Raw genomic sequence first — 23,871 nt, 5'->3', positions numbered from 1 at the left:
CAAATACCATTAGCAACTAGCTGTTGAATGTAGTGGAGCAATTTAAAAGCTAAAGAGACAGATATCTTTCTCTGGAGTTGGTGGAGACCAAAACAGAGCTAACGTAAGAGTGAATGACTCCAAAGGAATGCTAAATGTTGCTGGTAAATAAGTGACTGTTAGCCATAACAACTTTGTAGGGGGGGGTTATGTCAATGTTGTTTACATGTTCTGCTGCACCTACAGTGGCCAAAAAAAAAATCAATTCCTGCTTTATGCAAAATTCAGAGTGTATGGGTTGTCTGGACACAGCTCTCAACATGGAGGTGGCTTAGCTGACGGCTAGCAGCTAACGGTGCTAACTCCACAGACAGAGCTACACAACTGCAACAGATGAAGTTTAAATAGGTTTACTATATTGTGTTGGAGTGAATAAAGACTACTTATTAGCTTTCTTTCTGAGAATGTGTGGAGGAGATTAATATCAACTTCATGTCTGTGCGTTAAGTACAGTCAGGACATAGTTAGCCTAGCTTAGCATAACTATAAATTGCAATTCTTTTACATTGCCCAAACTGTATATAGTGTGTTAATTAGTGAGCTTCAGATGTGTTGAAAGAGGTGGTTTTATTGTTTTCACTTTTAAATAGAGCCAGGCTAGCTGTTTCCCCTGCTTCCTGTCTTTATGCTAAGCTAATCACCTCCCAATTCCAGCTGTGTACTTAAATGGGCTTTATACGAAATTCAGAGCATATGTGTCTGGACACGGATTTCAACATAGAATAACGACAATTTCAAACACAAGTACACAATTTGGCTCCATTGTAATTCTTAAAATTTATGGACAAAACACTTGTCTTTTGCTGGACACATCTTGACCACAAATACAACATGCTAATGTTTGTAGCACAACTTATGGCATTTAACAGTGTATAAATTAGCCTAGCAGCTAGCAGAGTTTCCCTCTACTCAGAAAAGGCCATAATCACACACAAGACTTAAAATGCTGTTTCGTGGGGCTTTATTACCTCCACATTTTATTGTTTTTATCTGTGAAATAAAAGTGAATTAATAGCAATAAAACAATGGCAACAATGCTGACAGAGTTAATGTGTTAACCAGGGGGAGACTGGAGGGTGGGCACTATGCTTGTGCACCACCGACCTCCCGACATAAGCAGTAACTGCATGGCCAGACAGGATACCACAACAAACCACAGAGAAGCTTGAAATACAACACATACAGTGGTAGTGTGACCTTATTATCTGCCCAGGGCGCCATTACTCCACTACTACTCATACCATAGCAGATAGTGGTTCGCTGCTATGTAAGTGCTCTGAATGTCATATATAGAACATTTAAGTCTACTGACAATTTACTTAAATCAGTTCCATTAAAAATGAAATTCAGCCCACCAGTGTGCATCACAAGACGTGTGTTTTTGTTTGTAGATAAGAAGTAGCCATTAGCCACAGAGCTAATGTGGGTTCCAGTTCAAAGTCTGAGGTTTTGAACAGCTGACACTGGCTGTCAGTCAGTGTTTGCCAGTAAGAGTGAAAATGATTTGATAAAAACAGAAAGCATTGTAACCACATGCAATTTCATATTAGTGGAACTTTAAAAGGATTCAGTGTTTCCCGCAGAGCTGCATGGCTTTAGAGTGGCAAAGCCCTGAAACCTCATTTAGATAACCAGATACAAAAACACCAGTCTGCTAAAAATTGAAAATGCCACAGTGTGCAAGGTGTGAAAAGTCCCTGGGCCCAGACTCTCATCCCCAGATGCATGCACACAATAGTGAGAGAAAGAGGCTCCTCTGCTCTCTGTTCTGTATTTACTTTCAATGGAATTCCAGTTATGGCCTCTGGCTCTGACCCAAGCGCCCCACCATGCACTTTCTTCAGTGATCCTGTTTCATCAGCATCTTCCAAACAGGCAAAAGCGCTCCGCTGGTCATTAACTACAATGTTTAGCTCTTGTTTACAAGCCCTTCAGGGGTAATGACTGTTCACCTTAATCCATCATTGTAACAACTGGCCAAAAAAGCAATGTAGTAATGTGCTAGGGGTCACTTTCTAGTGTTTTAGTTAGTTTGGCTGTTCTTGATTTGGGGGAAATCTATTTCTACTATCAATACTTTATAAGTTTCTGGTAATGAACACATCTTCTTGCCTCATTGCATTTTATTCGATTGGAGGCTACAGTTGGAGATATCTGCCTTGTCTGTAACAGATTTGTCAGTGTATTATTGCAGAGCGCTGACACAAAAGCCCAGCTCTTGAAAGAAGAACTTGCACCATTACTCTGAGGAACTTACACCACAGTCCGAGGTTTACTGTCGACGCTTTAGTACACTTTGTACTGTCAGCCGTCACCTGATTTAAACAGAATTTCAGGCTGCATTCTTCCTTTAAAATGACCTTACGTTGAGATGCTCTTGCACCTGTGCATCAAACCTGTCAGTGCCCAACCACCACCATCACCCCTAGCCACCACCACAACAGGATATTGCTCAGTGGCACAGCATGGTTATGGCTGCATGGAGACATGTAGAGGCAGGCCAGGGACAAAGATTCAGAGAAGAATTAAAAAAGCAAGAGGCAGGAGAGCGATACGATCTCCCGGCGCACAGAGAGAGGAATTGTGTTTGCGTTGGCCTGCCTCATATACAAACACTATATTGACATAACTTTCTTTTGCTCTACAGGAGACATTTTTTCCAGCGGAGAGGTCTTAACGGGAAAGAACCTGACACAAGGGTGGAGACAAGTGAAGGGTGAAACAAAGTGTGAGATGCTGAGGGGAATGGAAAGAGGAGTGGTCAGTGAGCAGGACTGACAGAAGCGTTTAGTGCTCGTTCAAAAGTAAAAAAAGATACTAAAAGGAGCCTGGGAGGAAGAGATCCTCTGCTTTTAACAAAGCGTGAATCAAGGGAGTTAACCTCCTTCTGCTTCTGACCAAGGTCACATTCTCAGAACTGCAGTGTACTCAATGTTTTGTGGTGTTAGTCAGTCAAACAAGGAGCAACCATGTTCTCTTTCTATTTTGGTGTACATAGACGATCAGGATCTGAAGAGGAAGGTTGCAAATCTTTTGAAGCGCAACAGATGCAGCCGCGGAGCTGACGGGGATTATACGCTGCATCACAAGAATGATAATAACAGGAGGAGAGGCTGCTGTAAAATTCAGGTGGCTCGGTGTTTAGGTTAAATGTGCTGTTAGAGCTGAGAAAGGCACTTGTTCTGCCACACAAGGGGGACGACAAAAAGCTTTATCAGCAATACTACTCAGCAGTGTAGCTTTAATGACAAGGTTCAATGCGTACGTGTCTGCCGCAAGGGCCTGAAACACTGATGCAAGACCTTTCCCAGATGACCCCCGGACGGCACCAAAGTCCAAAGTGCGAGCTGTGACGACGCTGAGATGGGAAGCCTCCTCTTGAATTCCTGACCTTTGCTAGCAGAGCATGGCATTTTGTCCTATCAACAACACATATTTGCATCTCTGTCGCCTTGGCCTACATCTTAGAGAGTCACATGACTGGGCTGTCATCCAAAAAGATGTGGTGTTGTTGTACTTATCTTAGTTCTTAATGCTTTGTCTTGATCTTTAGCTAAATGTGATATATTACCCCCAGACAATGACTTGGACTGTACCTATTATAGTAGAATTAAAAGTAAAGAGATAATCAAATTCCCAAGACTAATGAGATGTTTGACTTAAAGGTTCAGTGCATAGGATTTAGGGGGGATATATTGGCCAAAATTAAAAACAATATGATAGGCATGTTTTCTTTAGTGTATATTCACCTAGAAGTAAGAATTGTGGTGTTTTTGATGCCTCAGAATGAGACGATTACATCTATATAGGGAGTGGGTCCTTGTCCAGTGTCAAACCACCATGCTTCTACAGTAACCCAGAACGGACAAACCAACCACTGGCTCTAGATTGAGCCAAACAGCATAGAAAAACACAGATTCTTAAATGTCAATTTGCTTTATTCAGCATTTTTACCGGTTTGAATCATGTGATCTGTGTGTTTTGAAGAGAGGGAGAACTCTGAGGATAATTCCGTTCCCATAAAAGCTTCCCGAACATTGAACGCTGACGGCATCCTAACCGGGAGTTCATGCCTGGCACATGGGAGAAGTCTAAGCTGGTTGCAATCTGCAATCCTTACAGCTAGATGCCACTAAATCCTACACACTGCTCCTTTAATAATTTACTGGAGCACAGGCCTCACAGTATGTTGAGAGAGTTAAAAAGGTTGTCTTTGTTCTAGATGTGGCCTTGTAAACACTAAGTGAAGCCTTCAGCAGCTTTACATGTAGTACACCCTGTTCCATCACTGCCATGGGGCACGTTGCCACACAGAGGGCTCAGTAAATATGACCATGCCCTTTATTCTCATCAATCTAACACTGACAGCCTGAGACTTGACTGGGTCTGATTGATGAACAGCTTGCACTGCAGGCTTAAAGGACTTACTGTTGTTCGACTTGAGATCCCGATGGATGACGGGGACGATGGCCTCGCTGTGCAGGTACAACATCCCTTTGGCTATCTGCACGGCCCAGTTGACCAGGACATGTGGCGGGATTCGACGTCCCGCCAGCGCCCGGCTCAGGGCCCCACCTGAGGCGTACTCCATGATGAGGCACAGGTTGGGTTCCTGCAGGCAGACGCCTTTCAAGGCAATGATGTTGGGGTGGTTGAGCATGGCGAACAAACGTGCCTCCTGCCTGACGTTCTGAGCCGTCACACTGATATCCTCATCCGGGTCTTGGCGAGCAGCCTTCACAGCCACCAGCCGGCCTCTCCATGTACCACGATACACCTTTCCAAAGCCCCCGACCCCAATGACCTCCTCCAGGCTCAGCTCCCGGAAATCCAGCACGTCGGGTTCAAACTCGCTCACAGCCGGGCCGAGCTCGCCGACCACTGCAGTGCCCGGAAGCTTCCCGTATCCACTTGGCTTAAAGGAGCCATAGTTGGATGGGAAGATGCCCACCTTGTTGTTGACCTTACCGGCCCACCAGCCCTCATCCCCTGATATCTCAGAGTCCAGAGACAGGACTTCCACCAGGTCACCTTTACGCAAGGTGAGCTCATCTTTACAGGACGCCTCATAGTCGAACAAGGCGGTCCACACAGGGTTGGTGAAGTTCCCTTTTTGTGATTGTTCCAAATTTTTCCAGTTGGACAGCGGGCCACGACTGAATATGTTCTTCAGTGGCTCCATGGAGCCTCACGCAGATGTTTAGACTGGATCTGATTTTGCACCCCAAGGGTTTGAAAATAAAGTACAAAGGAGTACTTTATTGCGCCTCGCTCCCTTTCCTGTCTTTCTTGTTGGTTCATCAGGGACCAGTGAAATGTGTTCAAAAGCTCGACCAACAAGTGGGCTTCACGAGAGGATTCAAAGATAACTGAACGGTAAGTGTCTTTCATTCGTCTTGACATTACATGCAAAGCCGTCCACTTGAAAATACAGAATACAGTTGAGAGATTGCTTCTGTTTGATAATGGCTGAGTGTTTCAAAGCTCAGAAAGGCAGCACTGTCTCAAGCTCACTGTTCAAGGGATGTGCTGTGTGGTTTCCCAACATGGTTTGAGCACATTATCATTTCACCGGCCTGTATTTAAGAGCCTCTTGAATCACCTCATTATGGCTAAATGAGCTCTTCTCTTCCCTCATTCAAAATTGCCACCTGTTGAGTTCTGGTTGGGGAGAAAATAAAAGTTGTAAGGACAAAAATAAAATGATCCAAAGCTTGTAAAAAAAAAAAATACTCACAAGTGTTCCAAATTCAGTTCCCACAACATTAGCTGTCCATTTTGAGTTTTTATGTATTTTTAGCCATTAAGTGCAGTGGCCACCACAAGCAGGAAGCGCTGCGAAGCGGAGAAGAATAGCAGGAAAGGAGCATTCAGTCCAGCCAACCAGTGTTTTACGACAAGTTTCAGGGCTAACCAGTCCGACTTTTTTTTTTTAAGCCTAAATCTCCAGTAACCGCGTCTCACCGCAACTTTGCGGCGCTCCCGCAGGAAATCCCGCATCCCAGTGAGCCAGGGGATCCATACTTAGGTTGTTATGAGAAGCACACTGCGAGCTGGGCTTTATAACAACACAAAAACTAAGGAACCGCCGACTTTGTAACAGGAAGAGCTATCCAAAGCTGCTTGACTTTACTTTCCACAGAGAACATGCAGTGTACACAAATCCCGTTAGTTCCTAAATGGAGTTGAGCGCGTGGCCTGGTCCAGCTCCGTTCTCTCGCTGTTACCGTCGGTATCCAAACAGCGACATAACTCCATCATTACTGATTATCATACTCCTCTTCCTCGGTCAGCGTTCACTCGCCAGGACCTCGAACCACTTCTACGTCTGTGCTTACAGTCAGTAGAGAGGGTGGGGTTTCAAAACTTTTTCTCTTCCAACAGGAAAAAGAGTCAGATGACAGGCAACGGTCAAGCGTCACGCGGTAATCGATTTCATTTCCGGTTATCGCTGTCAAAATAAAACGGCTGAAGCGCACGTGAGACACAAATGGCGGGAGGACTATTTTTCATTAAATTATCAGTAAACATCTGCATGAGAAAAATAAACACCTACACAAAAATTAAATATTACAACTCTGTAAAAAGTGTCACCAGTGAGTGATTTCAAGCACAGTAAAGCATCCTATCAAGTTAATGCTAAATCAAATTAGGTAATTCATATACTCAAAAAGCTTCAAGTGCATAATTTGGCTACGATTTCACAGCAGCCCACTATATAGGTTATTTATTTCAACTTTTTTTTTTTTTTTTTTTTAAAGATACAAATAAGGAATAATTTGTGGTGTTCACGGACTTGGAATTATGTGTTCAACCAGAGATGTGGACTTCAGTCACATGACTTGGACTCCAGTCACAAATTTGATGACTTGAGACTGGACTTAACAAAAATTTTTAAAACAGAAAGGAAAAAAAAGACTTGCAACTTGACATGGATACGAACACCAGTTATTTGTGACTTCATTTAGAGTTGGGCTTTTTGCTTTGAAAATGGTTGATATCTTCCCCCAGGCTAATTTTGGAGGAGAAACATATAGATATTTTTCTCATATGAGTTGAGGTACATAGCCTACATCAAGCCAGGACAGACACATACAAAATTAATTCGGTTGTGATACTGGTTAATAGTGCTGTATGATATGGTAATGCAATGTCAGCACTACTTTTTTATGAATGTTTTAACAAACAATACACATTTTAAAATGCATTTTTAATTTTTCTAAATTCGATATTATTATGGTATTAAATTCAGCAAAGACTGCATTGACTTGACTTGTTTACGACCCAAAACTAAAGTTTAGGACTTGAGACTTGACTTGAGACTTGCCTGTTTTGACCTGGGACTTGAAGGCAAAGACTTGAGATTTGACTTACAAAACAATGACTTGGTCCCACTTCTGTGAACAACCCATCTGTGTATTATGCCTTTTAGAGACTTTTATTTTGAATTAATTTTCATGTTAATTTCCCTGCTAACTCACTGACTAACCCTGTTACCCGGGCAGAAAGCTGGAGGTCAGTCAAGCTGGCACAAAATAGCCTATGTATTTGCCTTCAAATTAAAGTGATTGAATTTGTTATGTCTCTGTGGCAATAGTAAGCTATGCTAGTGTTGAAACTAGCAGAAAAGCATTTTATTTAATTATCTTAAGATGTGATTCTCACATTCTGGGAGGAAAACACTTAATTTATTTTCATTTACTATTGGTTTTCTCTTCGCCACACTGCAAACTTTGGCCTGCCTTTTATTTTGAAATCCACCCTAGAAGTCCTATTTGTTTATAATGGTTCACTTGACATAGGAGGTAACAGGTGGAAAATGAACCTGAGAAGAATAATACTCATAATAATTGACTTAAAGGTAACACACAGTCATTAATTAAGTAGTAAATAAAGCTGTGGATTAAACTCTGGCTGTTTTTCGATCATTTTTATGAGCCAATAACCCCATAGTCTACTAAAAGCCACCATTTCCTGAAAGATGCTGTAAATTCAGACATCATATCCACTGTCCTGTTCATAGGTCTGTTTTCAGCATGTCATTTCACATTGTGGACCATTTTTAGTCAACACATTGTGACCCAACTGTTGAAAGGGCTCTTGGGTTATTTTCTCCCAGGAGAAATATTTAGAAACTTAACAGCTAAACAGACCATTTCAGAGCATTTTGGAGAAAAAAAATCTTAGCTCAAGGATTCTCAAAATTTTGATAAATGAGTGCCATTTTAGAGAGCCAGTATATGGTTGAGGACCGCACAAGAAAAACGCACAACTACGACTATTTTATGACATACTATACTGCCGCTATTTTTAAGAAATACGATACTATGACCTTTTTTTGACATTTTTATGACATATTAACACCTCACAAAAACTATAATCATCAACACATTACATCCTAGTTTTCCACTTTTGAATGCATTTGAAAATAAAGAAACAAAGAGACAAATCATTTGACATAGCACAAACTGCAGTAGTGTACTGCAGTACATTAAAATAACCATTAACCATGTATTTTATTGCACACATTTTATGGTTACTTTAAGGACATCCCATTTGCTCTATGGCTACTTACACAAATTGCTCCAATCTACAACAACACAGTCAACTGTCTTCCTGTAGAATCAGTTTGAGATATAATGCTTCAGTGACATTCAGTCCAAACACTCAAGGACATAAGTTAATTAAAAACGGTCCCCATAGTCAAAGAACAGGGGATAAAGTGCTGCTGTTAGGTTTCTGTGAGGAGAAATTTGTTGAAGATTTTCTTTTGTCTGGTGTTACTTTGAACAAAAAAAGGAGTTTCAAGCCTCTCCTCAAGCAACACATTTTTAAAACTAAAAAAAGCCTTTGGCATATGACTGGTTTAATGTCCTTTATGCTGTTTGATGGGCTACTTACCCGGCTGAGATGGAAGAGCTGTTGCTGTTATTCCACTGAAGTGGAGTCAGATTTACTGCCGTACAGTTCTACTTAAGATAGTCAAATGTAAGTCAAATGTAGCTCATTTAAAAGTTTTATTCCGGGGAGAATACTCCCACTTTCAGGATCATCTTTTATTTCATCTCCTATTGTAAAAACATGAGTTTAGCAGATACATTCTGGGGACTTTCTTAATAAAAATGTAGCCTACAAACTAGTGCTGTTGTGATGTAATGTTTATGAAAAGCCCACAAATATCCTCCTCTTGTCTGGCTTACTACTGACAATATTGCATAAAATGGATGAAAACAACTGCAAGATAAAGATTAAAAAAATAAACTAGCACTTGACTAGCTTTTGAATTTAGTAAGCCAATATTTGGACTCATCATATGGATTTTTATAATGCATAACTTTTATGTTTCTTTTCTTTTTCTTTTCTTGTTTTTTCTCGCATACCAGCCAAAACATCTTTTGGTAAAGTAAAATATGATTTCAAACAAGATCCACTCAGTGAGCTCTAGTTTCGCAGACCGGGCGCGGCGGGGGCGCTGCGCACCTGCGCTTCACCAACTGGGTGTGGCCAGGCGGATTTTGCAAGTTTGGCACACCGTGCGCCTGGCGCAGCTGCTCCTCTATCCCACCTCCGTCCCTCCTACCTGCGCAAGTTGGAAAGAGGGAGGAGAGAAGGCGTGGAGTGGGTTTTACACACATCACACCAATCAAATGAGCCCCTCTCCTCACCCTTAAATGCGCCGCGCGAAGGCGTAACAAGAGTTTACTCACTTCGCCATGGCAGAAGAGAGCAGCAGCGTCAGACAGCCAAACTCCTCCCAGGAGGAAACTGATGTTTTGGTCCGGGAGGTCCAAGCTCGCAGTGTCCGAATATATGGAACTGCGAGCAGACCTCCACGGGCTGATGATGCACAGGTAGCCTGGGAGGAGGTCACCACAATTGTAAATCAATGTTGCGTTTCTCTCGTGCGCTCTCTCTCTCTCTCTCTCTCTCTCTCTCTCTCTCTCTCGCAGTCTCACTCTTTTCTTTTCTTTTGGCTTTTCTAAGATGACAGATGCTGAATATATACTTCCTATCTGATGCTGTGGCTGTGTGTGGTTGGCTGAGAGGGATGTGAACTCATTAGTTTGCAGCTGTGTTAATCAAATCAGGTTCGGGTTCCATTATGCGTGCCAAACGGTGCCAATCCCCTTTGATCTGACATCAGATGTGACGGGACAGTCGATATAGAGCTACATTAATGTGCTGATTGCAGATAGTTGCACTGAATAGTGGTTTTGGCAAAAACATGAAACATGGCATGCTGATCATAACTTTGAGCAAATTAGGTCAACAATTGATATCCATGTTTATACTTATTTCCACATCTATTGTGATATTGAAAGCATTTCTACTGAAGATGTTTAAGAATATTTGTCATTTATGATTTTCTTAAAGAAAGGCTCAGTGACTTTGTGAAACAGCTGTTCACTTGTATTTTCAACAAACTGAAACAGGAGGAAATAGTGCATATGTTAGGGACTATTTTCAGCAATGAATTAATACACATTTGTTGTTCTAGTGAGTATTTCTGGGCTGCAGGAGGGTGTATGTGGGACTGAGTTGAAATAAACTATGGTGTGTGTGTGTGTGTGTGTGTGTGTGTGTGTGTGTGTGTGTGTGTGTTGATGGTTATGAAGGAACATGTCACCCAGTGCAACAGTGTCTCCCTGATGTGTTTAAAAGTTGATGTAATGACACAGTTTAAAGCGGTGATATTACAAACTTGACAGATGGGAACAGTACAGTCCTCACAGTAGCTGCAGATATTTGAGTTACAGAGCAGTTTTTCAGCTAAGATATAAGATCAGTGATTCCACCTTCAGTTATATTGACATGCAGGATAAAGTCTATTCCACACAAGCTGCTGCATCGTTATGATAAGTGTCACTGGCCTGATGTGACTGATGTCCAATCCAGATAACATATCTTGCTACAGTAATCAGCTACTTTGATTACTTCTAGGCTCAACTGCAGCTAAAACTCAGTTACCACAGTTACAGCCGTTCCCTGGCTGCAATGACCCTGACAGCTACGGATGTATAAAGAGAAATGAATACAGTGTTGGAGGTGTCGCCATATTAATTCCTGTGGAAGTTGCTCAGTGGCATGAAGCCAATTTGTTTTTCTCAGGTGCGGTATCCATGGTTTTCGTAGCTTCTACTTGGATGTGTGCTGCTTATGGTCTAGCATCTAGTCATTACCTTTTTATAAAGTTCTGGCCTCGTTTCCACACTGAGCTAAGTAACCCAAATTTGTGTTTTCTAGGATAGCGAAGCACACTACTCTGCCTTGTGCTGCTTCTGATTGGCTTACTCTGACATTCTTACATTAACCTTAATCAATCCACTACATTTCTGCAAAACTAATGACATTCCCATCAAGCTCAGCTCAGCAGCTTTGTGTTTGGTGCTAATTAGCAAATATTAGCATGCTAAACATGCTAAATTAAGAAGATGATGATCACATACCTTTTTTAATTGCAAATTATGGCAACAAAGGAAAACTTTGTCAACATTTCTTTGTTGTTCTTATAATATATTCATCTCACTTCAGTCATTTTTATCGCAGCTAATTGTACCTTATGAACTGCAAAAAGCAATTGATTTTATTACTTTAGTAGTCTATCAAAAGTTTGTACGTTTTCATTTGCAATATCAATTATTTATATAATAAAAAAATCAGTAAATGGCATCAATGTATCGACACAATATTGCCACACAAAATGTCAGGATAATATGCTGTTTTGATTTTCTCCCTCCCTATTATACATGATTCTGTATGTCAGAGTATCTCACATTTCACCCACGTGGTGAAGCACTGCCTAATTTAAAAATACCCTGAAGTACAGATGTGAGTATATTAATGAGCTGGATCCCAGTGTGCCCTCTGATCAAGGCCACAGCATGGCTAAAACACAAGGTGCATTTTAAACATGTGCCTTTCAAGTAGCCATACAATGAAGGGCTTATATTTCAATAAAGGTCAGGGAAGTCCTTTTGGCCACATTTACTCATGTTTCCAAACCTGCAGAGTGCTTAAAAGTCAGTGGCTTTATGGGAGGGGATGGGAATCAGAGGGCCACCTTTGGCCCCACTGGCAGCTGTGTGGAAACAGTGTGCTTCCTTCTGTTAGCCCTTTGATGGCTGCCCCCTTCCCTCCCTCCTTCCCCGCCCCATGGCTGCCATTTGTTTGGACATCATCCTCCTAAAGTCAACCACCTACAGCCCCCCCTACCTCCTCCCTCTTCCCCCCCACGTACACACTCTCATAATACAGCTAACTCCACCCTTCTCACAGTCCGCTGAGTCAACGCTTGTACAGGAAGGATGCAGTTGTTTTTGCGGCCCCGGCTCAGGGTTGCTTGCTCGGTTGGGTGGGGGGTAGATGAGGCGGCTGAATTTACACGACAAAATGGACTGTTTGAAAAATAAAGAAGGCAGGAGGAAGAGGAAAGGGGCCGGACACACATTCAGGGCCAAGTGTGCCGGCTACTTTGAAAGTACATTGTGTGTCTATGATGGTTAACAATCGCTTCTCTATGAACACCTTCCCACAAACCTGTGCTGTCTTGTACTTATCTGATTCAGATGCCAGGAGGAGGCTGCAATGTTGAGGATAAATACAAGTGCTTGTCTTTCAGGTTGCATGAGTCATTGGCCTTTAAATCAACATCAGATGCATCCGTGGGAAACTTTTTTTTTATATTACAAAAAACAGACAGTAAAGGAATGAAAAGCAGAACAAGGCGCAGCATCAAGTCAGGACTACAAAGGTGTTCCACGCTTATGAAATTGAAAAATGATTTGGGAAGCACTTTGAAATGTTTTTTGCTTTAAGATGCTGCAGGAGTCAGGTTTTGCCCTTCCAGCTGGTAAACAAACCACTGTGTCTAAAGGTGAACGCTGTTGCAGATTTGCTTGATGTGGAAGACATTTCGGGCGATTCATCTCTGATGTGGAAAACACAACAAACAAGGCTTGCTTTTCTTTTTTAATTGAAATATGAACTTTATTTCACCCATACAAAATAAAAAGAATGTTAAAAGTTTACAATACAGTGTCAACTGTCTATTCAGAAACATTTCATACTGAGACTGACACATAAATGGGAGCCCCATCTCTGTTTTTTGATGGGTACATTTAAAACAATCTAAAAGAGGGGAGAAATTATGTTACTCAAAATGGGGGGGCAAGGGGGGCCAGAATAGAAATGAGATTGGACAAAGGAGACAAACAACTTTAAAAACAAAGTTATGGTCCAAGAGTCACAGTATGCTTCTGATGGGCAATTCAGGGGAGGTTAATGGGCGTATAAAATAATATACAAGGTCCAACTGCCAGAGTGACTGACCTCTAGCAGTGTCAAAAATAACAACAAACAAAATGTTACTCATTAACCTGCTGATATGGCTGACTTCACGGCTGCGGTTGTGGAGGTTTATGGTTCTTTTGATAAAAACGTGAATTAAAAATAGAAACTACTTCCAAAAAAAAAAAAAAAAAACAGCTGTGGTTAGCTAACCTATAGTAAAAATACACCTGCTTCCTTGTTTATGTTACAGCCTGACAATTGGACTGACTAGCGAGTTGCGACAAAGCCGGGAAGTAGGGCTCAACAGCAGTATTTTATAGCCAATCGATAACAGTAACGTAACACTTCATGGGCGAGACAGTGACCTTTCTCTTCAAAAAGTGCTGATCACCTTCCAAATACTTCACAAACTGCTGCCTTGAACTCATCTCAGCTAGCTGCATTTGCATCCGAGGCTATAATAAGGCTTTAACTACCACCTATGGTTTATTTTTTCCAGCTGACTTTGAGTGACTGATTTGCTCACTTCACAATGTCTACTACAGAGGATTGAGGAAAAAGGAAAGTGCCAAAAGAAAAAGCTACAAGGCAACACAAACCACACCTATCCTGTCTGCGGGGGCTCATGGCAAAAAGAAAAAAAACAGTGACGACTGCTGTTTTGTAATAGTCAAAAAATAACGACTGACTTGTTAAAAAACATCCTCATTGGATTCTCCTCTACAATAAAATAAAACCTTTTTTTAAAAAAAATGAAAATTAAAACACATAATATACAACCAGATTCCTGTCTCCTGCAGCGGTGTCTGTAACAGCCAGCTGCGGAGGGTGATGCTGTCAGCGGGCTGCGATGAAGAGTCTTTCCCTCCTCGGCGTCGAGCGGCCGCTTCAAGAACAACTTAAGAAATCGAAAATAATGTTGAAAGAGTGTGTGTGTGTGTGTGTGTGTGTGTGTGTGAGTGGTGGAGGAGGAGGGAGCTAAGAGTCATAGTCTTCGTCGTCGTCGTCCTCGTTTTTGTGCGGCTCAGGGGCTGGGGGAGGAGGCGCGACGCTGATCATGGAAGGGTGGGGGGCAAAGGCCATGCCGCCCTGGGGCTGTGCGGGAGCCATGCTGCCCATCGAGACCATGCCGCCTATGGGCATGTACTGGGGGGGTGCGTTTGAGCTGTTGGGACACAGGCAGAAGTGTTAGGAGGCACATTAAATACACTCTGTGTACACTGTGGATTTAATTGTGCAACAATTTCTTTTTCAGTGAATCTCTGCCATTACAATAACCTGTGAACATACTAGTAATATAGATTATGTACTACACTGTACACTTATTGTCACAGTACTAAAAACTGTACTGTAATAATTTTATACCAACAGGAAATGATAAAAACAAAAACAAAAATGTATTTCCAAGGACCTGACAGTTTTTTTTTTTTTGGGGGGGGGGGGTGTTAGCTGTTTTGCCACCATCTAAAATAGTTTTCATTTTCCTAGTGATGACAAGCTTTGGTTTTAGCATGGCATCTTATGAAAAAACAGCGCCCTCTTCCTGCTCTTCGCTGTAAAGTAATCCACCAGATAACTCCATCTCAACAGGTGGCACATCATTTTAACATTCATAATACTAGCAGTGGGCATATTTTGAACCAATCATCAATTGTGTAAATGTATTATTTGCTGTTTAAGTGAGCCTATTTCAAACTGAAGAGAAGCAACACATCCTTTGTGTTACAAATGAAAAGTGGAGATGAAAAGCAAATCCAATACACTCAGGCGTTTTGCAGATATACAACCATTCTTGGTCTGATATAACTGGTAGCTTATGGTGGCTAATCTTAGCAAAAGTCTAACTGATGTCATTGCTTTATAACTCACATTACTGAGTGTGTTCACTGACATGATGACTGTTACACTATGTTTTAACATTATCTCATGATTAGTACATAAGACCACAGTGTTTATTGTTTACCAAGTGACAAAGTTTCACTTTTACAATCAATATGGATTATATGGATCATTAACAAATTGTTGTAGCCCTGTTGTATAGCTCAATTGCGTGTGTATTTAGCCAGTTAGCTCCTGTTAGCTAGAACAACAACAATGTCAAAGTAATTCTGAGTCAACTATCTAGCTGCTCTTATAAATAATATATATGAAAGACATAAATGACAAACGTATAAATAAATAAATACAGGAACAGATGAATAAATGTATAAATAAATAAAATAATAAAATATGCTGAAATAAGTATGGAAATTAATAAATGAATACAGGAAGAAATAATATATTTATTTATTTATGTCTTGTTTATTTATCAACCTTTGTTTTAATTTGCATTTTGCTATTGGTTTCCATATGTATTCCTGTATTTATTTTGTAAACGTGTTTGTTTGTCTTTTAATTATTACTAGAAGTCACTTTTTTGTCCTCTATAAATACAATTCCAGGTATTATATAATTCTATTTTCTTTAAGAAATAAATCCAATAAAACTACAAATTAAGAAAGATAAAATTTCATTTAATAGTAAGAGCAACTTTTTTATTTCTTCATCATTATACAAGTTGTTGATTTACTTACAAGTTACACATTTTTTTTTTTTCCAATGATCATTTACTTCATGTCTTTTTCATTTATTCAATATAAATAAATGCATAAACTAAGAAATAAATAGAGGTAAGACTTCCTACCTCATTAACATACAAGAAATACATAAATGTAGTTGTACAAAAATGTAGAAATAAATATAGGACGGTAACTTATGTCCTGCTAAATTAACATTTATATAGTTATGAATTTATCTATTTATTTCCATATTTTTAAAAATTGTTTATTTATTCATTAATACTAACAATTGGTCTCTTGTTTTGTCCTCCATGAATCCATTTCCAGGCATTTTTTTTTTTTTTTAATGAAATAAAACAACAACGCCTGCCTAGTTGATAATGTCGCTTTCTCATGAAAACCATGTATCTACAAATTTGGTGATTTTTCAGATGAACTGATGAATGCTTCTTTTTAGGCTCCTACCTCTTATGTTATATAATCATTAAGAAATTTATTGTCACAAAGCTGAAAACAGGGTTGGTTTTCTTTGCTTATAAGGAGCTGACAATTCAGATATACATGGTTTTCACAAAACAGCGATGACAGTATGTCCATGCAAAGTACGATTTCCTCTCTTTAATACTTTAGATGCCCACTGTGATGTGTGAACTGTGATCCGTCTTGAGTGGATCTAGACACAATCTCGATAAAGTGTCTCCGTACACATGGTCTGGGTCCATACCTGTGGAACCTGGATGCAGCCTGCAGATTTGTGCTTGACTGAGAGCCGTCCTCCTCATCCCCATCCGTCTCGCTGTCTTCAGAGTCATCCTGTTTCCATCACAACAAACATACCGGTGAGCCTTCTTACCTCACACACACAAATCACTGACAGTTTTATGGAGTTAAATCAGATTATTCTTTGCATGAAGATAATTTTGCCTCAAAATAAAATTTATGTGCCTGAAAAAAAAAAAAAAAAAAAAAAAAAAAGTTTATGTGCTCAAAATGTCCAATTGCGCACTCAGGAAAATGTCACTCCATAAAACTGTAGATAGCTATAAATAAAGTCCCACCTCTTGCTCTGACTCTGTGCCAGACAACTTCTTGTCCTTGCCTTTGGAGCCAGCTCCCCCATTCTTGCGACCAGACCCTGGTTTTCGACCCCTGGGGGGGGGGGGGGGGGGGGTAAAAAAAAGAACAAAGCGTTATGTGAAAGTAGGGTCATGCAACAATACTCTACACTCTTTCTTGACCCATATGGATAAATGACTTGTCTATTTGTTGTTTGGTCTGAAAACAACAACAAAAATACTGGTTCTTGCTTGAGTCCAAGTGGATGTTTGTGTCAAATTTAAGGAGACTCCCTCAAGGTATTCTTGAGATATCGGATTCACAAGAATGAAATGGATGGAAGGTCACAGTGACCTTGACCTTTGACCACCAAAATCTAATCAATTCATCCTTGAGTATAAGTGGACATTTGTGCCAAATATGAAAAAATTGCATATATGGTGTTCTTGAGATATCCTGTTCAAAAGAATGAAACAGGCGGGATCCCAGTGACCTTGACCTTTGACCACCAAATTCTAATCACTTCATAGCTGAGTTCAAGTGAATGTTTGTGCCCATTTTGAGGAGATTCCCTCATTACCTTCTTGAGATACAGCGTTCATGAGAATGGGACGGACAGACAACCCAGAAACATAATGCGCACGGCCACGGCAGTCGCTGGTGCTTGGGCACAAAAAGTTGTACATTTGTTTTGAGTTGCATAGCCAGCCACAGTTTAATCTTAACTTACTAAACAGATTTAAAATTGCAAAGTCACTCTGCAGCATAAATTTGCAGGGACAGTGATCCCTGGTGCATTCAGATAAACAGACAATTCTAATGCAGAGAATAATGCGGTCAGTACTGCCGGTGGAAATTACAATCAGCCATTTTTATTCAAAGATGCTTAGACTATACATGCCGCAATCCCATAGCTGAGACTATGTGTCTAAATATTTGGGGCTTACAACCGCTTTAAACTGAATCACAATTGAATCGGCCACACTCTTTATTGAAAATAACTCTTCTTACTCATTTAATTTATGTGTAATTCTCTGCCAAGCTCTCTGCTTCAATTTAGCTGCGGTGCCAGCGTTTGATTTGACAGTCAATACTGTTTTCTCTTCTCTACCATCCTCAATAATTAGTGTGTCCTCTCTTGTTTTGCTCCTTTTCTTTTTTTTTTAATTTCATCTATTTAATCTATAATCACAAAACAAAATGGAAACTGCCATAATGTGATATCAGAAAAGGTGGATAAATACTGCTTTAGTCTATTTCAATTCACAGTAGCAGCTGTTCCTGGAAAAGACAAAGGTAACCCTCCTTGTATCCATATAAGGTGTGTAGTCCTGCTGAGTAATTAACTTCCTCCATGTCACACTGTGGGTGCATACACTTTTAAGAAATGACTGTGTGATGATGGTGATGATGATGATGATGATGACAAATCAAACGATAACACAGATTAATGAGTCAAACTCAGCTGCACGATACAGTAATTGTACAAATCATATTATCCTGGACTAGCCATGTATGTGATACAGGACCTTGCAGATCTGAGTCAACTTTTAGGTGTTGGCTGTTTAATTCCTCTGTGTAATGGTGCTAAACAAATATGTTGGTGTGTGCACCTGTGTGAGCGACAGACAAACCTGCGTGGGACTTTTTCTCCTCCCCCCTCAGTGTGGTTCTCCTCCCCTTCGCCCTGCATGTCTGGCACCGTTGCCACCAAGTCCTTCAGGAAATCAAACTGTTGCTCTAGCTCGATACACTGCTTTCTGTGGACACACATTTTAAATCAGTATGTTGCTTTCTCTACAGACTTATGTGCATTCTGAGTTGAGAAAAAGTCAACCTAATGTTGACTACACACAGATATGAACGGGCAAAATCTAAATCGCACAGTAACATTCTCCTGGCAGCTGCATCTTGGCCAGAAATACCTTCACATACAAGGGATTTGGCCATGTGTTGCATTTCCACGCAGCATCACTATCAGAGTTACATCACAGGTGTACTCCCACAATATACCACAAAGTGCAATAGGGCGTTAAGCTGTCTTGAAATGGAGACATCTTTTCAGCTGCATGTATCCAAGATCAAATACAACTTTTCATATGATTTCCTGTTATTATCCAGCTGCTGGAATCTGTGGTATGTCAGTCAGAATAAATGAAGCAGACGATGACTAAGAGCTGAGCGATATAATCGGTATTATATCAGTATTATGATGTGAAACTAGACATCATATTGGATTTTGGATATCAAAATATAAGTGTGGTTGGTTTTAAAGGCTGCATTACAGTAAAGTGATATGTTTTGAAATTACCAGACAGTTCTAGCTGTTACACACTTAATCATTATATCCACATTATTTATAATTATTTGTCAAAAATCTCAATGTGTAAAAATTTTGTGAAAACACCAATAATGAACCCTACAGCACTGATGCAGTATCAGTATTGTTGCAATACTGATGACTCCCAAAAAAGTCCAACCCCAACTCAGTGCAATATAGGCCACACACACACACACACACACACACACACACACACACACACACACACACACAACAGACACTTACAGATGCGATGTTGTCATTGTCTTTGCATTCCTAGACTGGGTGACTTGACAGGCCTTTGTAAGCAATGATTCCAAAAAAAGCTCCAGGGCTCTCGCTGACATCTTAGTTAAGGAAATCACAAAGTGGCAGGTCTGTGTCCTATATTTAAATAAATCAGACTCACTTGTGGTCTGGCTTATGCTGTAACTACAAAGAGATAAAAATAATTCATTAAAAAAAATCAGTTCTTAAAATTAAAACCATGAACTTGTCTGCTTGGGCTGATTGTGACAATCACCACATTAGTTACAACAGACTCAACAGAATTGATTTTCCACTGCTCATTTGGTACAATTTAGATAAATTCAATATCATTCTGTGCATTAAAAACACATGTAGACGTTTGAAACCTTGGAAAAGTAAAGATATTTGACAGAAAGGATACAAATGATAACAGGTACTGCTGCAGCCACTTTGCCTATTTCTTCGTCTGTCTGCATAATCTTCTTAATCCTCGCCTGTAATGAGAAAAGGTTTAGTATTACGTACGTGTGTACACTGACACTGTGTATAAATACATTGAGATTAAGAAGTTTGACCTTTGGCTCATGATAAATCGTTCAAGATAGCAAATCCGTTAACTTTACTGTTACCGAAATACAGTAAAACTCATCTTTGATTACTCGGTAGCATGCATGCTTAAAACCGCTAGTTCCCCATCATGTTGATTTGATATTCTACAGTGTGTGCACTGCAAGTATCTCAGAAGTTAGGTAAGTATGCACCAACAAAGACAGATTTGCTCAGATGTAAGTTGTAACGTTTAGTTTCACTTAGCTTGGCATGCTAAAAACAACGACAATGAGTGCTAACTTAGCTAAGTTAGTTATCATACGCCGCACGGCGTCAATGTACCTTAACAAACGAGGAAGTTTGCCGACTCAATTAAACCAATGACGTTGGTATAATGGTACTAATGTAGTTTACATGTTAGTAGTAAAAGGCTTGCGTTTGTTGGTTAGCTTGTTAGCTCTCTAGTCAACAGAACGGGCCCAGTCAAGCTAGCTAAACAGGTTAGCTTCCCATTATACAGTTTGCTAACGTTGCCCAGTCTGGACACCGGTTGAGAAAAGTTTTAACTTACCGGAGGGAATCTGGCGTTGTATTTCTTCTTTTTGCTGGGCATAGTTAAATTACTTGGGTTGCTAACGTGAAATAAAATTGATTATATTCAGCAGTACTACTCTATATCATACATAAATCACCTCAACCGCGCACACACTAGGTAGAGATAGCTATCCTGCTAACTCGCTAGCACGTCGTCACTCGCTCGCTCAGTCCCTGGCAGGTCAGCCTGGTTCCGCAGGGTCACAGCGCCGCCAGCTTTGGAGCAACTTTGTACAGGAATATAATGTAGAAGTGAGGATACCTTTGATCTCACAATGCGGAACTGTTGCCTTTGATATCTACACAAAACGAACACTAAGTATATTAACGTTAAATGCTGTATGTTAGTTTAACTTACGTAAAGTACTTAAATGAATGTTAAATTGTCATACATTTAGATGGAGCTCTTTGATGCAGAATATGCCTTAAACTTGATTTAAATATATATATATATATATACCAATGACGCTGGTATAATATATATATATATACATATATACATATTTCATTTTGTTAACATGATGACATGACAATATAATCTCACAAGCAAAGATGAAAAAAACTGACAAATACAGAACAAATATCAAACAAACAAAGATCAATTAAATGAAAAACACAAATGAAATGAATAGGATCACTTCAGTAATTCAAATAATTAAGTTGTACTTAATAGTAGTAGTAGTACTTAGTAGTACTATTACATTTACAAAAAATATATAACAAGTAGAGTGCAGGGTTCTTATAGTCCCAATCTACAACACAACACATTTTCAAAGATTTCATGTTCTCCTGCTTTGTTGCAATATTTTTTTCCATAAAAAATGTCTGGGAAACTTAGATTCAAATTTATTCTTAATTGAGTTTTTAAATATGCCCAATAGAATATTTGATTTTTATTATTAATTTGGAATATCTTTTCATCCAACACCCCCATATGATGTGTAAAGGTATAAATTCAAGATAAATGTTGGGTGGCCCCAGCCAAATTATAAATTACTTTATTTATCTTTATCTTGGATGGCCTTTTCTGGTGCCCTGTACTTTTTGCACAGATCTGTTGTCTGTACCTACTATTTCAGGTTTCATTTTCCAGTAAATTGAGATAGCTGAAATCTGACCATACAGCAGAATGATTGTATGAAAGGAAATCACCCATGTGATCTAATACGGCATATAAGTATACGTTTTTTAAGTATTTCCCGTAAAAAGGACCTCACATCTATTAACAGTTCAACCATATCACTTACCAGTGTATTTGTTAATGCCATCTGTGTATTTGTCAATGTAATCTTTCTGTGTAAATGTGAGAATTTGAGTTTGAGAAGCTTCACATTTTTGTCCACTCCAAGCACCGGTACCGTAATTGCACGAATAGATGCGCATCAAAACCCAAACGGCGGTTAGCGTGGCCGAAGTCGGGGGTTCAGAGCCTGTGCGGAAGAACAACACTGGAGAACAAACTCCAACATCTGCAGGTAGGTTAAACCTGAACGGCCATAAATTGCGATCAATGTGCGTTAATTCCTACTGTCTTAATGCAAAATGTGCGTATTATAACGTTAGGTGTGATCAACAGCTGGCTGTTATTAGCCTTTCTCCAAATTAGTCAAGAAGACGAGCATGGACGTTGGGTAAAATGGCTAGCTACCTAGCTAGCTACAGTTAGACCGGAGACAAGCAAATATTTTCTTCGTGTGTAGTTACACGTCAGCTGTAGATGATACACAAGTTAAATGAATAGCAACTTATTTGTGTAAAAGAGTCGGCTTTTAACAAGCATTAGTTATTGAACAAGTGCTAGTGTAGCAAGCTAGCATGTTAGCATCACTAGTAATGGTAAACATCCGCAAACAATCCAGCTATCCACTCTTGCCTGGATTTAAACTAACAAAGAGGATGCACCTGTGGTTTAAACGTGCATTTAATACATAACGCTCTCCTCTGTTCAACAGGATAAGTTCCAGGACTTGTTCAGTTGCCTCACACTGACACCATCATGGAGGAGGAAGGGCCCCCTGCAGATGGCGAGGTGGAGACCCCCTTTGCTGCAGAGACCTATGCAGCTGAAGCCATGGCTGCAGACATGGACCCCTGGATTGTGTTTGACTCTAGAAGAACTCCCAGATCCGAGTTTGATAGCTGGTTGGAGAGCAACGGGCCCTCGCAAGTGAACAGATTTGGTGATGAGGAAGGTGGTGTTAGCCCTGTGGGTTGGATCGCTGTGCTGGGCCTGAACCACTGCCCCAGCAGTGGGGATGTTTTGGGTCTTCAGGAGAGCTGGGAGAAACTTTTGGCCAGCGGGCGGCCTGTCAGCTTCCAGACAGTGAAGGAGCTGGCCCTGAACCACGGTGTGCTCACGGGCAAATGGCTGATGCACTTGGACTCCGGTTTCAAGCTGAATCATGCCTGGGAGTGTGTGGCCAGAGCAGCCCTAGATGGCAAGATCTCTCTAGTTAAAGTCAGTCCCCATAATCCCAACGGAGAGGGCAAGCAGGTAATATGTGCCTATAACCAGAACTTCACTGATGAGAGCGAGGTTATACAGCTGGACTCCATCATCCGTGCCACAGGGGTCAAATGCCCTCTCACCTACAAGCCGGACGTGTACACATACCTGGGAATCTACAGGAACAACCGCTGGAAACTTTGTCCAACCATATACGAGAGCAAATTTGACCTGGAGTGTGTACCCCGGCGTTCCCACATTATCAACAAAATCACCAATCTGGAAGTAACATAAGCCTGTTGGAACAAGAGGACAGTTTTGCAGAACGGGTAAATGAAGAGGCACTTGGTGATCCCATCAGTTGGGTTGTGCGTTACAACTCACTGACCAAGAGGGGTTTAAAGTCAGTGGTTGTATTTTGATCTCAAGTTCTTCCTTTTGGCAAAAAAAGCACTAAATCTCATTTCAGTCTTTTCCTCTTATGCTTTAATATTTCCTAAGTGACCTGATCTATTGTCACTTTTTTTTTTAAATGATCATATTGTGTTCATATGTAGGAGTATTTGTATTCTTGATGTTCTGTTTGTAACACGCTAACACTCACCTGACGAACAGGGTGGTTGAAGAAATCCTTGATTTGTATGCACAGAGGAAAATTTGCATCCAGTGAAGATTTTCTGTACAATATACATTTGTTTGGCTTTATTTTTTTTTTCGGTTTGTACTGAACCACGATAACAGAGTTGCCAAATAAAATCTACTTTTGAAGA

General features: G+C 40.3%; 3 protein-coding genes across 4 annotated transcripts in view; 1 reads left to right on the top strand and 2 right to left on the bottom strand.

The window, feature by feature from the left end:
• LOC125883509 (mitogen-activated protein kinase kinase kinase 11) overlaps positions 1-6,379 on the bottom strand; it is a 62,417-nt gene extending 56,038 nt beyond the window's left edge. The window contains exons 1-2 of one of the 2 annotated variants that reach the window (XM_049567822.1): positions 5,777-6,379; positions 4,468-5,700 (exon numbers count right to left, since the gene is read on the bottom strand). In XM_049567822.1, the coding sequence (XP_049423779.1) occupies positions 4,468-5,221 (754 nt within the window). In that variant the 5' untranslated portion in view covers positions 5,222-5,700; positions 5,777-6,379. Of the gene's footprint in view, positions 1-4,467 lie in introns of both variants that reach the window. The other variant, XM_049567821.1, reaches the window with a different exon arrangement.
• A 7,124-nt stretch (positions 6,380-13,503) lies between these two features.
• drap1 (DR1-associated protein 1 (negative cofactor 2 alpha)) lies at positions 13,504-20,834 on the bottom strand. Its single transcript, XM_049567836.1, has 7 exons — positions 20,633-20,834; positions 19,934-20,006; positions 19,510-19,603; positions 18,578-18,703; positions 16,946-17,036; positions 16,612-16,700; positions 13,504-14,494 (listed from the first exon to the last, which is right to left on the bottom strand). The coding sequence occupies exons 1-7, from the start codon at positions 20,672-20,674 to the stop codon at positions 14,308-14,310; spliced, it is 702 nt and encodes a 233-aa protein (XP_049423793.1). The 5' UTR covers positions 20,675-20,834; the 3' UTR covers positions 13,504-14,307.
• A 1,153-nt stretch (positions 20,835-21,987) lies between these two features.
• Positions 21,988-23,869, top strand: lg23h11orf68 (linkage group 23 C11orf68 homolog). The gene is made up of 2 exons (XM_049567834.1): positions 21,988-22,130; positions 22,608-23,869. The coding sequence occupies exon 2, from the start codon at positions 22,652-22,654 to the stop codon at positions 23,393-23,395; it is 744 nt and encodes a 247-aa protein (XP_049423791.1). The 5' UTR covers positions 21,988-22,130; positions 22,608-22,651; the 3' UTR covers positions 23,396-23,869.
• Positions 23,870-23,871: the final 2 nt, after the last annotated feature.

This window comes from Epinephelus fuscoguttatus, linkage group LG23 (assembly GCF_011397635.1).
Source record: "Epinephelus fuscoguttatus linkage group LG23, E.fuscoguttatus.final_Chr_v1".
Taxonomy (NCBI): domain Eukaryota; kingdom Metazoa; phylum Chordata; class Actinopteri; order Perciformes; family Serranidae; genus Epinephelus; species Epinephelus fuscoguttatus.
This window is presented reverse-complemented; position numbering and strand designations above follow the sequence as displayed.